Source organism: Neodiprion pinetum, chromosome 3 (genome assembly GCF_021155775.2).
Source record: "Neodiprion pinetum isolate iyNeoPine1 chromosome 3, iyNeoPine1.2, whole genome shotgun sequence".
Taxonomy (NCBI): Eukaryota; Metazoa; Arthropoda; class Insecta; order Hymenoptera; family Diprionidae; genus Neodiprion; species Neodiprion pinetum.
The window spans coordinates 6,637,574-6,653,246 of NC_060234.1; the positions used below are offsets into that span (position 1 = coordinate 6,637,574).

General features: G+C 39.0%; 2 protein-coding genes across 3 annotated transcripts; one reads left to right on the forward strand and one right to left on the reverse strand.

Moving 5' to 3' along the window:
* Positions 1-1,263: 1,263 nt before the first annotated feature.
* Positions 1,264-14,257, forward strand: LOC124214937 (spondin-2-like). 2 transcript variants are annotated; one of them, XM_046617716.2, is made up of 6 exons: positions 1,264-1,987; positions 11,212-11,411; positions 11,488-11,592; positions 11,657-11,836; positions 11,917-12,088; positions 12,747-14,257. In XM_046617716.2, exons 1-6 carry the CDS (start codon positions 1,783-1,785, stop codon positions 12,941-12,943), a joined length of 1,059 nt encoding a protein of 352 aa, XP_046473672.1. In that variant the 5' UTR covers positions 1,264-1,782; the 3' UTR covers positions 12,944-14,257. The 2 variants fall into 2 exon arrangements, with proteins under 2 accessions (XP_046473672.1, XP_046473674.1); XM_046617718.2 differs by lacking the exon at positions 1,264-1,987 and adding an exon at positions 8,067-8,789.
* LOC124214943 (uncharacterized) lies at positions 1,849-4,249 on the reverse strand. Its single transcript, XM_046617730.2, has 3 exons — positions 4,071-4,249; positions 3,304-3,549; positions 1,849-2,144 (listed from the first exon to the last, which is right to left on the reverse strand). The coding sequence occupies exons 1-3, from the start codon at positions 4,105-4,107 to the stop codon at positions 2,101-2,103; spliced, it is 327 nt and encodes a 108-aa protein (XP_046473686.1). The 5' UTR covers positions 4,108-4,249; the 3' UTR covers positions 1,849-2,100.
* Positions 14,258-15,673: the final 1,416 nt, after the last annotated feature.

Here is a 15,673-nt window from a genome sequence, read left to right on the forward strand (position 1 = left end):
ACAGTGATGTCAGTAGATGTGACACCGCAAATTAAAGTCCTCGAGTTCGGAGTCGTTCGATACTTGTTTGCGCCATGCCGCCATATTGTTATTAATTTCAATGAAAAAAATAATCCTGATAGTATAAATAATAAAGCCCTTAAACTGAAATTGCTCCAAGTGTTTTCAGTTTTTTTAAAAACAAAATTCCTAAAAATAGGTATGATTTTAGTCCGTCGAAGCTGTACCTCCCCCTCCTTAAAGAACGACTGCGGGCCGTGGTAATAAACCTTTCGAATGTATGTTTGTTTTTGTATTACGAGCGAGCGCTTGTCTAACTGAAGAAGAATAAAGGAAGCATTTACATTCGCTTGATTTCAATCAGCCTCAGATCGTAATTTCAAAGCTTGAAAACTCAACAAACATTTACGTTTACCGAGAATTTCTTTTCAATTAAGATCCATTTTTGTTTGTGAAGTGGCGTCGAGTCGTAAAACACTCTGTCACGCTTCGATTTCGACTTACTGTAAGGAAGATGAACTGCAATATGTTATAGATCCACTGTTTGAACACGATTCTATCGATTCTAGAGGGTAGTTTATTTCCGACGATCGTTTCCGCGGTTGCACTTCACACATAAATAGATATCTACTATACCTCGTGCAAGAAAAACTATTTCGCTTGAGTTTTACTGTATGTGCATTGGAGGAATATTTTGAGAACGATGCCTGGGGTACGATAGCTTATACTTTCTTGAATCTGTGTCAGACACACGCCCACCTCCGACGATGCTTTGTTAATCGTGGATAAGAAGATAGATGTCCAGCACTGTTAGGGCGATCAGTATTAGTATTCACCTTGGAAATTGGTGAAGAAAATTATGCTTTATTCCATCACGTTTGAATTACACCGATACAAATGTAGCTTGACACTCTCTAGAACTCGATCGTTATTAGCAGCCGATAAAAGAACCGTAAAAAATCGACTAAATTTCATCTATCGATAAATGCCAAAGTTGTCGTATTAAGATTCGACAGCTGAATCGTACTTGGTCCGAGAGAATGATGTCTAATTTCAGGCCTCGCATCCGAACAACATCGATGAGCCGATGTGTGACCGAGGAATACGTCGTTAATTGAAACAGGAATTGGATTCCAAACGTTGTTAGGCGATCCTCGAAGGATAACGCCCGGCGTGCATCGTCTCTGGACGTTTGTTAAGTTTCTCGAAATATCTCAAGTCGGCAGAGTAACGTAACCGGGTATAAATATCGAGCAGAGTTTCGGGGGCAAACAGTTTTGCAAGGCGAGGCTGCTGGAACGGAGAGCCCCGACCATCCCAGCACTTCGATGCTGTAAAAGAGCTCATCCACGTTCTTCCGTGACTTCGGTTCACCGCCGATCCCACTCATCTGAGCTGCGCCCACGTGTCTTAGATAATAGCACCGAAACGGGGAAGATAACGTTAGAAAGTGAAGCGTCGAGTGAGTTCCGTCGTCTTAAAACCGCGACTCGTTCCACCAATGTCGGAACTTCTTTGCGACGGCTCGATAATAAACTACGGTAGCAGTCGTCTAAGCGATGTTCTCGGGCCGATAGTACGAGAAGCTTCGATTAAAAAGCCTCAAGTAACTGCGGATCTTGAAGTTTTGTGAAAACGCAGTGCACCACGTCGGTGCAACGTCGAAATTTGTAATGAAGGTGAAACGCGTATCGGTATCGAGATAAATCGGCAGTGGATAAAAATAAATCGAACATTGCGCGTGCGAACGAATCAAGGTATTCGGAAGAACACGTGTTTCAAATGGCAGATCTGAAGATGTGGTTTCTCGCATCGTTCTTAATCATCCTGCCAATTTTCGTCGAAGCAAGATTATCGCGCAACGATATCTGCAAATCGAATACGTTGGCGGTTTACAAATTACGGATGGACACGCACTGGTCAAACGAAACGTTCCCAAAGCAGTATCCGCTCTACAGGCCAGCTGCTCAATTCTCACGTTTGTTGGGTAAGTTCACTTTTTTACTCTGTCGTATTGTGATATCTCCATGAATGCTCTTGTACAAGTTTACGATGTTTAATTACTGCGATTATGTTGAAGACTCCGGCAAATTATACTTCTTATGGAAGCTTTTCACAGCGTCCATGGAAGAGCAGTTTCACGGCTGAAAATAGAAGGCAAAACATTGCGACTTATTATTTACCGAAAGGGTATAACACGATCAGTGAAACGATTCTCCCGTGAGGAGAAATCAATAGATACTGTTTATATAGCGATTCGCATTCAATCAGTAGTCTACGTAATCTATTTCTATCCTTTCATCACGGTCGTCTGGTAGTATGCAATAATTAAATACGCATTGCTAATATTGGGTTGAATAAAACCATTCAAATTTCAAAGTAAAGTTCTACATTTCATAAAAATATAGCGTACCTACATTTTCTATCAATATCGTAGAAGATTCAAAATCCGATATTAAGATACCAAAGCTGAAACTGATTAGATCTACCAGATCTAACATTTCAATGGAATCGGTAATGTTGGTAAAATTTTAAAGTTACTCAATAACAATTCTTGGGTAAGAAATAAAAATGATTTGTATTATACATGTAATACGAGTCGTGATCGTGATTTGACACAAGGCAATGATCGGCTACTCGGAAAAAAGTGACGCAGTGATTGCAGCCACAGGGACTACATAAAAAATGTTTATCACTCCAAAAGATTTCCCCCTTTTTACATGGTCACAAACAAATTTCAGGGCTACCGTGATTACAAAAAAAAAAGTTATCATATGTGATCACATGTATCATCAGTGATTCTGTTTTTACAAGTTAAATAGCGTATACCAAAGTATACTGCATACACTTCTCGCCTAGCTGACGATGGGATGCCAGACGTGAAGATCGATTAAAGTGATCGTTGTATGCTCTTAATGCTACAGACATGTTTTTGTAGATTATTACGATTATTACTGTGATTTTCATATTCAAAATAAATTAAGTAAAAAGCATAAAAAATGTCAACTTTTTTATTGTATTTCAAGAACGAGCAACGAATAAATCTATCTTACTGGCACGATTTTTACATTTCATATTATCAAAAAAACATACATTCAAAAAAATGACTGTTAGATTGCAGAGGTTTTTATGATTACAAAGTGATTACGATTGCAAAATGACTACAGTAAGGGGTGACACAATGACAGTATAATGAAAGTATCTATTTAAAAAAAAATCCTCCACAATATGAAGCAAACCTTCCTCAATCCCCATTCAAATATCTACGTTAGCACGTGACATAACCGCGATACAAACACTCACCTAGGCCACAATCTTGTGCACATTTCAGCGTTTCTGGATTGGTATAGGTGATTCGGTTATCACCACAGACTGGATTGTACTGCGGAGTAGTGACGCACGGACAGTTGGCAGGCATCCCGGAAGCCGGGGCTGCTGTCGATGGAGCGGAAGTTGACGTCCTCGAGGATGCGATCGCCACTGAACCATCTTGGTCTCTTTCCCACCAATTTTGCTGGGCTGATGCATCGTGGACGAAGCATGCCAAAACTGGAATTCATGTGAGGGAGAATTATGAGTCGTCGAATGGTCATTCATGATTGTAGCATAAGACATACGACTGTCTATCGCATGAGAAGATTGTAGGTGGAAATGTCAATGTACCGATTATGCGACAGATTCGGAATTTGGTCGTTTGCTGTTCCAATGAATGAGGAACTCATCCGCTGACGATGAGTTCAAGTTGACCCCCAAAAGCACCTTGAGTGCAAAAATTTCGGGCCAAGCAGCTTCATTAAAGTGACAATCACCAACAAGAATCCTTCGTTCGTATTCAAGAGGACAAAAGTGATTATGTAACAAAAGTATCTCATTCATCTCGAAAAACTGTTCAGATCCGAACTATCGCCCAGCCCATTATAACACTCGCTCAGTGGAGAAATTGGTAATCAACCGGTGCAATTGAAATATGAAACGTGCGAAGAATTTCACGAAAAAATGGAAAAAAGTGGTGAGGAAATGGACCAATAAAATGTTTGATCAGTTAAATGTACATTAGTAGCATCACTCACCGGCAACGATCGCAAGAGATGTTAATGCTAATTTCATGATGAACAGTCTGACTATCTCTCTTCAGGAATGTGTCGAACAGTCCAATAACGTAAATACTTAAATGTTGCTGTTACGGTTGATTACCACCGTTGGTAGTCCCTTCTTGGCCACGTTGTGATTGAAAGTGTACTGAGTCTGGCCAGGTGAATTCAGGTCTTATATACGCGAATGTCCCTCGAAAGAAAACCCTTCCTATAGGCATCGCTGCCGGTACCAACACACACTTTGAAATCTTGGTCGGCAGCACTTATAAGTATGTGTTACAGTCGGCCAATGATAAAAATCGTACATTTTCGAGCACGGACGGTGACTGCGTGGCTTGGAAGGGTCCGATCCAAGAAACATTCGCTGTACGCGGAGGATGCATTAACATAGCCGAAGAATTTTCCTCGTTGACCGCGATCACGATCAATTATAGACACTGCAGATTTCGGGGTTCTATATTCACGTTGGTGACGTCAAACTTGAAAGCGGTGATCTTTCCGGTAACAGTATCGCGTATCTAAAGTCAAAAGGTCGTAAGTGACATTATATGACCGTTTGGCATTTTACAAATCAAAAAGTTGTATCATTTATTTTTTCAAATTAATGACGTGAAACACTTGAAATACGTTCAATAGAAGGTTGAAGAAAGTACGAAATAAACAAAAAATTGGCAACAAGGAAATTAAACAACTCTGCCTATGACGATTCGGTTATAACCACGTAAAAGGCATGAATTTTTGATTTATCGATAAAACCGAAACTCCAAAGTTTTTCTCAGAGTTGAAGATCTCATCTTTGGAGGAGCAACAAAGAATTTACCATACTTACACGTGTGTCACGCATCTACAAGCTTTCTACACCCGGCCATATCCATTTTCAAGTATAGTGACAAAAAAATGAATATGAAAAAAAAGACACTAGAAGTGAGAAAAGTGACGCACTATATGTATATTGGCCCTGTAATTGTAAAAGGCCATAAGTGATATTGCATGACTTGTTGTCATTATATGTACAACTTTTGTTTATAATCCTAGAGATTGTGTAATTTAACAATTGAAAACAGAAGGACGTATATACTGGCGCTTGCGCCTTTTTGTTCCTAACTCCACGAAAGAGCATCATTTTAATCAATAGTATACGTATACATTATAGGTATAAGGTCGTATGTTGACGCGTAAAAATTGGGAATTTTCTGAATAACCTCCAAATTCGATTTATCTATGCGTCCCGAACATTTCTGAAGCATTTTCAGATGTGAAAAAATATGGATATGATCTTCTGCTTTAATGTTAGAATATTTTTCGGGTCAATTTAAAAGTTTGCGTTGTTTTCGACTTATTCATGCGTTTCGGCAATTTCTACAGCGTTTGCAATAAGAACATGTGTTTCAAATAAAATTAGTGGATACGAAATTTTGCCGTGTTCGTTTCCTTTCAGCTGTACTATTTGTCAACTGGAAACGATCGTATCTACCAACCAACGTACGATATTTTTCTATTACGGTTTTCAATTGCTCGTTTTTATCGATCGAAGTGTTTTCGACGTTTTTGAAGCGAATGTAGCAGCAAAAAAAAAAAAAATCTGTTCCTACGATCTTTTGCCACTAAAATTGCCTTTTTGGCGCTTAGGACCTTGTGCCACTAGACACGCAGTGTACCCATAATACACTCCAGAATTAATTACTTTCCGTGTGCTGCAAAATGCATTCCGCAATAATGCTGCGGTTTATTGACCTTTGGCCCAGACGGTTGAAAGTACGATTAAGTATTCGATATTAAATTTCCTCAATACTTGCAGGACAGGATCGGTCGATCTCGCGGCGCCGATATACGCAAGTTGAAATCTCGTCACAAGGATAAAGCTGGGAATTTTTTTTATGCCTTTCCGAGAGTACGACGAAGAAGCGAGACGTCACTGAATATTCTCGGTATCTAGTTAATTGCCATTCGGCTTGGAAGGATCAGTGACGTAGGCAGGTTCGGAGATCTGCGGATCGAGTGAGATAAATGCTCGCGGCGTGTGGGAAAAGGAGGGAGATTTGCAAGAGCCAACGCGTTGAGTTCACGGAGTGAGGTTTCCCAACTTACAGACGTCAGCAGTTGCTTATCGCGACCGATCGTAGAAATAATTTACCTGAATAATTAACGGCTGCTGAAGTTCTTTGTACGCGTTGTAAAAACCATATCAGTAAAGATTCTTCGTTCTCCAGGTAATCTTAAAATGTTTTTAGGTGTGAGCTCGAGTAGAGAAATTTAGCATCTACACTAAGAAAAATTTCATTTGTCATAGTAACTAGAAAAATTGAGTAAAACAAGTATCGTTAAAAAAACTGTTTGAATACTGTTGGAATTACGAAAAACGAGGTACGCCTGATCATTTTGCGCTATTGTCGATCCTTCTTTGGTAATTGCAACGCAAAATCAGTTTCTGAGGTTTAATCTACTTTTTTAGTCAAATATTATATTCGGATGTAAGTACAAAAAATGACCCAACTAAATTAATTTGTCAAATCAAGTTGCGGAAAATTTCGTCATCGCGTATAGTTTGATCGTGTTGATTCGTGTTGCTGTTTAAATTACAAATTTGAGGCATGTGCTTGTCGTACGTTCATACCATCAATTGTTCCCAGAAAATCAGATTTTCATACCAAAGGGTTTCTTTGGAGGTAATGCATATAGTTACGTGTCCCACATTTGCTTGCAATTCCAACGACATGTAAAATGTTATTGCAAAGTGACCCATTTTGATACAACTTTTTACCAACTTTGGTACGTAAAAATCTTCCGCTATTTATTATTTTCGTAATTTCTAATTATGTGGGAACTCCTTTTCGATCCTGACGTAAGATATGAGTCAGAGCTGACTTGCGATTTACGAGTATCATATTTGAGTGGGAATTAGAACCACTGCATAACGCGGCAATAAACTGCCGAAATGTATGTTTGTTTTTAGATTCCGAGCGTGAGTGTGGCCCAATTGAAAAACAATAAAGGAGAGCCTTTACATTCGCTTGACTTGAATTAGCCTAAGATCATAATTTCGAAGTTTGGAAATTAAACGAACAGTTCACGATTACCGAAAATTCATTTACACTTAAAATTTTGATTTTCTTTGCGAAGTGTTTCTCTTCGAGTCATTAAGCGCTCTCACGTTTCGACTTTAACTAACAAAACTAAAATGCAATGTGTTACAGTTCCACTGATTTAGCACGGTTCTACCAATTCTGGAGAGTCGCTTATACGCATTTGCAACGGTCCGTTTCGCGGCTGTACTTCAGTTATAAATAGATGTCTATTGTACGTTATGCAACAGAAAATATTTCGCTTTGGTTCTGCTACAAGTGTGCTGGAGGAATATTTTGAAAACGGCACCTGGGGGCAAGCCTCAATCTCACGTGTCGACGTCCTCGGCTTTTGTATGATAGCTTACACTTTCTTGAATCTATGTCAGACACACGCCCACCTTCGACGATGCCATATTGATCGTGGATCAGAAGACAGCTGTCCAGCACGGTTAGGGCGATCGGTATTAGTATTCACCTTGGAAATTGGTGAAGAAAATTATGCTCTATTCCATCACGTTTGAATTACACCGACATAAATGTAGCTTGACACTCTCTAGAACTCGATCGTTATTAGCAGCCGATAAAAGAACCGTAAAAAATCGACTAAATTTCATCTATCGATAAATGCCAAAGTTGTCGTATTAAGATTCGACAGCTGAATCGTACTTGGTCCGAGAGAATGATGTCTAATTTCAGGCCTAGCATCCGAACAACATCGATGAGCCGATGTGTGATCGGGGGAGGGATACGTCGTTAATTGAAACAGTAATTGGATTCCAAACGTTGTCAGCCGATCCTCGAAGGATAACGCCCGGCGTGCATCGTCTCTGGACGTTTGTTAAGTTTCTCGAAATATCTCAAGTCGGCAGAGTAACGTAACCGGGTATAAATATCGAGCAGAGTTTCGGGGGCAAACAGTTTTGCAAGGCGAGGCTGCTGGAACGGAGAGCCCCGACCATCCCAGCACTTCGATGCTGTAAAAGAGCTCATCCACGTTCTTCCGTGACTTCGGTTCACCGCCGATCCCACTCATCTGAGCTGCGCCCACGTGTCTTAGATAATAGCACCGAAACGGGGAAGATAACGTTAGAAAGTGAAGCGTCGAGTGAGTTCCGTCGTCTTAAAACCGCGACTCGTTCCACCAATGTCGGAACTTCTTTGCGACGGCTCGATAATAAACTACGGTAGCAGTCGTCTAAGCGATGTTCTCGGGCCGATAGTACGAGAAGCTTCGATTAAAAAGCCTCAAGTAACTGCGGATCTTGAAGTTTTGTGAAAACGCAGTGCACCACGTCGGTGCAACGTCGAAATTTGTAATGAAGGTGAAACGCGTATCGGTATCGAGATAAATCGACAGTGGATGAAAATAAATCGAACATTGCGTGTGCGTGTGAATCAAGGTATTCGGAAGAACACGTGTTTCAAATGGCAGATCTGAAGATGTGGTTTTTCGCATCGTTCTTAATCATCCTGCCAATTTTCGTCGAAGCAAGAGTATCGCGCAACGATATCTGCAAATCGAATACGTTGGCGGTTTACAAATTACGGATGGACACGCACTGGTCAAACGAAACGTTCCCAAAGCAGTATCCGCTTTACAGGCCAGCTGCTCAATTCTCACGTTTGCTAGGTAAATTCCTTTCATTGCACTTTTTCGCTCTTTTATATTGTATTATCTTTATTTTTGCCCTAATACAAGTTCACCAAGTTCAACGACCAGCAAAAGCGGAAAATATTAAAGCCACTGTGAATTATTTTTGGACAAGACATTTCCCTTCACTGAGAGAAATTTCTTTTAAATGGATACCGTTACAATAACGGCTTAATCATTCTTAATTGACAGTGCAAAATAATATGGTACTAGTTATTATTTAGAATAATTTTAGTCGCCAATACTAATCTTTCTGCTTATTGCGATTTTAATTCTCTTTCTTCAATTTGCTAAATTTCTTCAGTCAAATAACGCTGTAACATCAATCTATCATATCTACACCATGAATAATCTAATTACAATAAAACATAGTTAGTACAAGTGACCGTAACGAAAAAGAATGCCAAGATTATATCCTAAAGTTTTTATTGACGACTACAAAACTCACTATTTCATTCTAATACCGAGACCGACATATGTCGGTTATGGTAAAAAACGAAAATAGTTGAATACCGTGCAGTAACCAAAAGTAAGAATTTTTTCTTGGTGTTCCCAGGCAATTCTTGAAAACATCATGACTGTATGTAAAAGATATCAATGATTCAAACGTCGTAACCCGGAGGTCCAAACTTGGCACGTAGCTTTCACGGTGAATTACATTCGCATAAAAGAGCCTTTCACACAGCGTATGTAATACACGATACGCGGATTCAGCCCATGGCGCAGAGTTAGATTAATCAGAAATAATTATAACGCTGCGAAGGAGGATCAGATCATAAGGATGCTGGACAGTTGAAACTTTGAAGTGTACGTACATAGATTCGGTGTTCCAAGGAGTCGTTACACGCGTCTTGCACGGTGTTATTTTTTCAATTAATTTTAATTAATTACGGTTTGATATCGCGTCGTCTCTGCTGGCCCGGCTGTTAAGTCGAATATGGTATTATCCAGAGACAGCTGTAGAAACATAATTGGAAGAGTCGAGCCAAGCGAGGCATAACCGAAAGAAACTTCCAACTATGTAATAAATGGCACTCACGAATCTTCTCACTTAAGAAACTGGTGACACGCAATTGAATGACTAAATTACGAATGATAGTTACATATGTTCGCAACTGTTTTTTTTTTTATTTCAATCTTGTCGAACTACCAATAAGCTCTTATGCGTTCAGAGGATCAGACTTATTTTAATACGATTTCAAGAGGATATTTAAAGCTCCTTCATTTATCGGAAAAAAATGCGCGGAATTTGTGCTTGAAAAAAGCTACGCAATTTCATTAATATTATGTTCGTACCTCGATACTTGTAATCAAAAGTCGATAAAGTAAATTTGGTTACACAGCAAAATTTACCGAGTTACATCTTGTTTTTAGATTTTTTCGTAAGCACAGGTACAAGTTGATTTTCGGATAAGGTTTATCGTGAAGAAGTGACTCGCAGATTCTTTTGCGAAAAGAAAATTTATCGATACAACTAATTGGTTCGCTGAAGGTGTTTGGAAATTCAACACAAAGATAATATTTAACACAAAAAAAATATGTTGAAATAATTCAGAGTAAAAAAATTTCTTGATTGTTGTTGATTTCATGTTATGTGGTATATTACACGTATCAAAGCAAACTAAACGAACTCAACTAACAATAGATTATTATTTTCCAGAAATCATATCCAGTAATAATCTTAAATCTTAATTGTATTGTTGTAAACGCTTATATTTTTCTCAAGATATGAATCACAGTTATGAAGAGAAGTGCCCACAGCGATGGCAAATGCAGCGACAAGTTTATTGTTAATAATAAGATCAGCGTATACCGTCATGCGATTGTCTTATCAAAGTGTAATTTTTGCTGCGTACATCGTAAAATCTAATTTTTTGTAGACGATTTTACGTACAGTTTCGACGTCGTAAAAAATGTTTATCCGTGACGTTTATACTTTCGAAAAGACTCGACCTATGCAACGAACATAGAAATAGTTTATTTCAATTTCTGGTACTGTAATTTGATCGTGTTAAATTTGTTACAATAAATGAACAAATTTTGTTAAAGATTGTATGTCGTGTAAAAAATAACGGTGAAATTTAGTCTTCAAAATTTTCAAACGAGACCAAGTCAAAGGTTACGAGTCACAGCGCAGCGCTAAATAAACGCCAGCGGCAATCAGGCCGCAACTTTCTCCAATGTTATTCAACTCCCAAGTTCATTTTATTGTTCATCGCTGACGATTAGTCTGTCTGTATTCGTCACAATTAAATTTCACCACAACATCAGTTCCTTAAGTTACACGAAATGCAATTGGATTGATGATAATTTTCGATTCGGATAACTTCATCGAAGGCACTATCAACAATTCAATTTTATACCGACACGCTAACAATTCTGGTTCGATCAATTTATACAGGCATGGTGCACGATCCGTCCTACGTATTATGGCGTAACGGAACCGAAGCGAAACAGGAAATTCGCATGGTGGCTGAGAAGGGCGTGGGAGAGCTTCTGGAGCAGAGGCAAGGCGTTCAAGACGTTTTTGCGGCGCCCCCCGTTGTCCGAGGTGTCGGATCTACCGAGACAATCTTCTACTCAGACGGGAAACACCATTTGGTAAAGTCTTGTCGATGTCCAAATCGTCGGATATGCCGTCCCGGCCATCACCGATAACTCAACATTTCTCTCTCAGGTCTCAGTGATATCAAAAATCGTTCCATCGCCAGACTGGTTCGTTGGATTGGACAGCTACGAACTCTGTTCGAACGGACGATGGATAAGCAACGTATCGGTTCAGGCAAGTGGTCGGAATTCGATGAAAATTCTCCTATGAAAATGGCGGATCTCTACTTTTGCCGCAGGTCGGGCCGTTCGACGCTGGGACCGATAACGGCTTCACCTTCACGGCCCCCGATTGGCCATCGGAACCGACGTCGCCGATAATTGCGATCACGTCACAGCATCCGGATCACCCGGCGAACAGCTTCTACTATCCTGAGCTCGAGGCGCTTCCACCTTTGGCGACTTTTCATATAACCAGGGTGAGTCAAGGACACTTTGGATTAAGAGTAATGATGTACAGTCTTTTATGACGTTGCAATGGTACATTGTATGCTTTCAGGAACGAATATATAGAGCTACCGATGGCCTCAAAGGATCGAAAAGGAGGCGGAACAAACTTGCTAGAACTAATCCAGTTATAGTTCCCTTGCCAAACGTCATTGGGAAGGTTACGCCCGATGGTCATCGGCACATATCGCCTCACGTTAAACGTGTGCATAGAAAATCATCACGTGAGAAACTCATGTATATTTTCTGATCGATTATTGAAGTGATTCTGACAATGAGCGGTATTCGTACCGGGACAATCTCTTGAAACTTGAAAATCAACTGCGCATGCGCGAGTTTTATCGGCTGTTCTTGCAGGTTGGCCATCCCGAGTCTTCAGCTGTCAAAATGTTTCCGGCAGCGATGTAGTTGATACGAATTTTCGAGGTTAGAATATCAAATAATCGAGGCTGTGACTCGGAAAGGTTTCGGAAGCATTCGTTATCGGGTTGGAAAGTTGATTCTGCAAAGAACGGTCGAAATTTAATGCTTATGCTCTTTGAAAATTCAAACGTACACATTTTGCGTACGTTGGCACGCCTGCATCGCAGACAAGAATATCGCTGCGGGAAGATTTCGCCGGCCAATGAGATTGAATTATTTGGCGCATGCGCGGTTGATTTTTAGTTCCGTTTACCGCTCAGTCCTTGTCTATTTTCATTTTTCATCCCAATCAAAAAATATAGTACCAGGTACAAAATGAAAATTAGTTTTGTAGCTGTTACCGGAAAGTCTAGTATCCGTTACTATTCTTTCTCATTACGATCACTGTTAAGAGATTTTCTTGTAACTGCATTACTTTTTCAACAATAACAATTAACCGTTGCGTTTCGTACCGTCCAGGTCAAGCTGTAGACTGCGTTTTGGGCCATTGGAGCTCTTGGTCATCCTGCAGCGCATCCTGCGGAGTGGGATTCGAGGTGCGGACCAGGAAACTAACGAAGCCACCCAAGTTTGGTGGTTCTTGTTCAAGAGAGATGCAACAGAAGCGTTGGTGCGGTGGACACACGAAGTGCATCGAGCGTTTCTTCAATTGGTGATGAGCTGCCGCAACAGAACACAAATTTTCTATTTAGTCTTCAGCAAATAACTCATCAGGAGACACAGATATTATCCCACTTCACTTCTTCGTCTTCCATTTTTTTGCGATTCAGCTTCTGTTTTACTGTTACGATGATCCATAAGAGTTATCGCCTTGTATCTAGGTGCGATTTTTTACCCAACTTTAAACTAATTCATGCGAAACGACTCTCTGTTTCCCATTCTGCATACAATTGGAATTCCTAGTTTCGCATCAATTCATTCACATCACATTCTTGCCCATTATCGCGTTAAATAGTTCATGGAAAAGCGGAACTCAAGTGTACCTTATCGGTAAAATATTTTTTTCTACTCGGCAAGAATTTCGAGTTCCACGATGCCAATTTTATTATACGTTTCCAACACACTGCCAAATGCCCTGTAAAATTGACAGCAAAATAAAAGGTGTCGCGTTGAAAGAAGAAAATAATTTCTATCTTTTTCACTGTAAGTAGGACTTTTGATCCCATGAAAAATGTAACGTATATTGCACCGGATACTTCACAGAAAAACATAACTTTTCGTGTGATAAATTTTTTCACCCTACCTCAATCTTCCATGATATACGGTTTTACAAAAAGAAGGTCATTTCCGAAACGAGTAATTTAAAAAATATTAACAAATTCACAAAGAGTACCTTTAGGTATTACTACTATATAACCAATTGTGGAACAGATCCGAGAGGATATAAAAAAAAGTGGCTGAGTTGGTGGAGACCGCCTCATTATGCAGTTGTTCAGATACACACATCGCTCTTTACGGTGGTCGTGATCATCTGAAACGGTGTAAAATGTAGCGAATATAATATGGAATAATACATGTTCATGTTAAAGTTACTACAGATCATTAAATGCGCTATAGCATTGTTCTGCTTTCTTTTATCAGCAGTTTTATCGTCCTACCATTATCGAACACAGGGCATAACGGTCGAAAAATTTACCTTTTCAAGTGGCTGTTTTCGACCGTTTGGCTATTAAATTATTATTTTGTAATTCTTACGATATTTAAGTGCTGTCATTCCACTGAACAACACGTAACTTAAGCAACATATTGTAAATCTATTTGTTTATTATCAAATAAAAAAGTTGCGCAACCCGCTTCTCGATTAGCAAGTATATGATGATTCAAATTTAGATTTGGGTTTATGCATTTCGAGCCTCGGTCAACTTTTCAAGTGATATACGTTTAAATCTGATACCGTAAGTTCAGTATACTATAGACAAAACGAAAGAACGATGTAAAATTTTCAAATAAAATAATTCTTCATATCCATATACATGCACACTTGATTTTGATTACCTTTTATATTTTATAGCGACAAATAGAAAATCCAGTCTAGCAGATCGCGACAATGCCGACGTAATTACAGCCAAAAAACGAATAATTTTTATGTATTCTCTTTGTATTTTTTTAGTTATAAGTCTACGAGGTTCCAGATCTCTTTTTCGGTTTCCTCGGGGTCTAACAAGTCTATAAAGGGTGCTTTAAATCGATTCGAAGAGGAAAAGTTATTGGCTTCGAAAGCCGCAAAAAAAAAGCAAGAGTACAAGAGTTCAACCGGTTTTAAAAAACACTGGACCAATTTATTTTTAAAGTATATAGAATTAATTTGACGAGAGAAAACGATTGCACGTAGTCTTGAATCGCTGCGAACAGTTAATCAAGAGATTTAGCCAAGAAACAGTAAAAGCTTATCCCGCGTAATTAACTTTGTTTATTTTCATTGTACATCAATTTTATGTCAAATTCGAAGGATGAATTTTTATTGATATTGTATCAAATATTTTTGTTCGTCGGATTTTACAGAGAGCAAAATTTTTGGAGACATGAGACGAGAGTGGAGATTTGTTAATAATGGTAGATAAAAACGGTGTCATTATTCGGCGTCTCGTCCCCGATGAAACAGTAAAAGAGAAACGCACCAAAAAACATCATTCACACCGCGAGCATAATATAAGAATTTAGTTTCAATTAGTCAGGCACGATTAGGCAAATTAAGTACAGACAAAACAAAGTTTCTTACGATTAATTCAACATTTTAGATCACAAACGGCAATTGCAAATTCGATTCTGTGCTCAAGCGTGTCGTTATCGAATTTCTGATGAATATTGGATGAACTTTTTTTGTGTTGAATACAAGAATTATTGCAATGCATTAATTTCCGACGTATAAAACTGGTGATGAAACAGAAGATAATACCTCGACCGGTTCAACATAAACTTGCACGGCATGAAAAAAAAAATATCGCGATGAGATTCATCGAAGTTTAGAATTTTAATGTCCGGAGGAATTTTGCAAGACGACACTCGATGCGTGCAAAGATTTCTCATCATAATTTACAGACTGATTGACTTGTGCGAATATGGTTGATCCTAAATACGATATTAATAGCTGGTAAGTTTTCTATATACGATTTTTTATTCAACCTCATCCATAAAATGAATATACAGTTATACGATTGCAAATGAACAGATAACAATGTATTTTCAAAAGTCAACCTACGTCAATAATCCTAATCTAAAATGTATATAGTATATTATAGGTAATACCAGTTCCTCTATCTCCTTTCCTCGACGAGTCATTTACTTTTGTACTAAAAATTATTCCTCAGGCTTCTTAAGACTATAGGTACATGCACGGGACCTAAAATTACCGTGGCTTTAATAACAAATTTATGTTCAACCGTTTG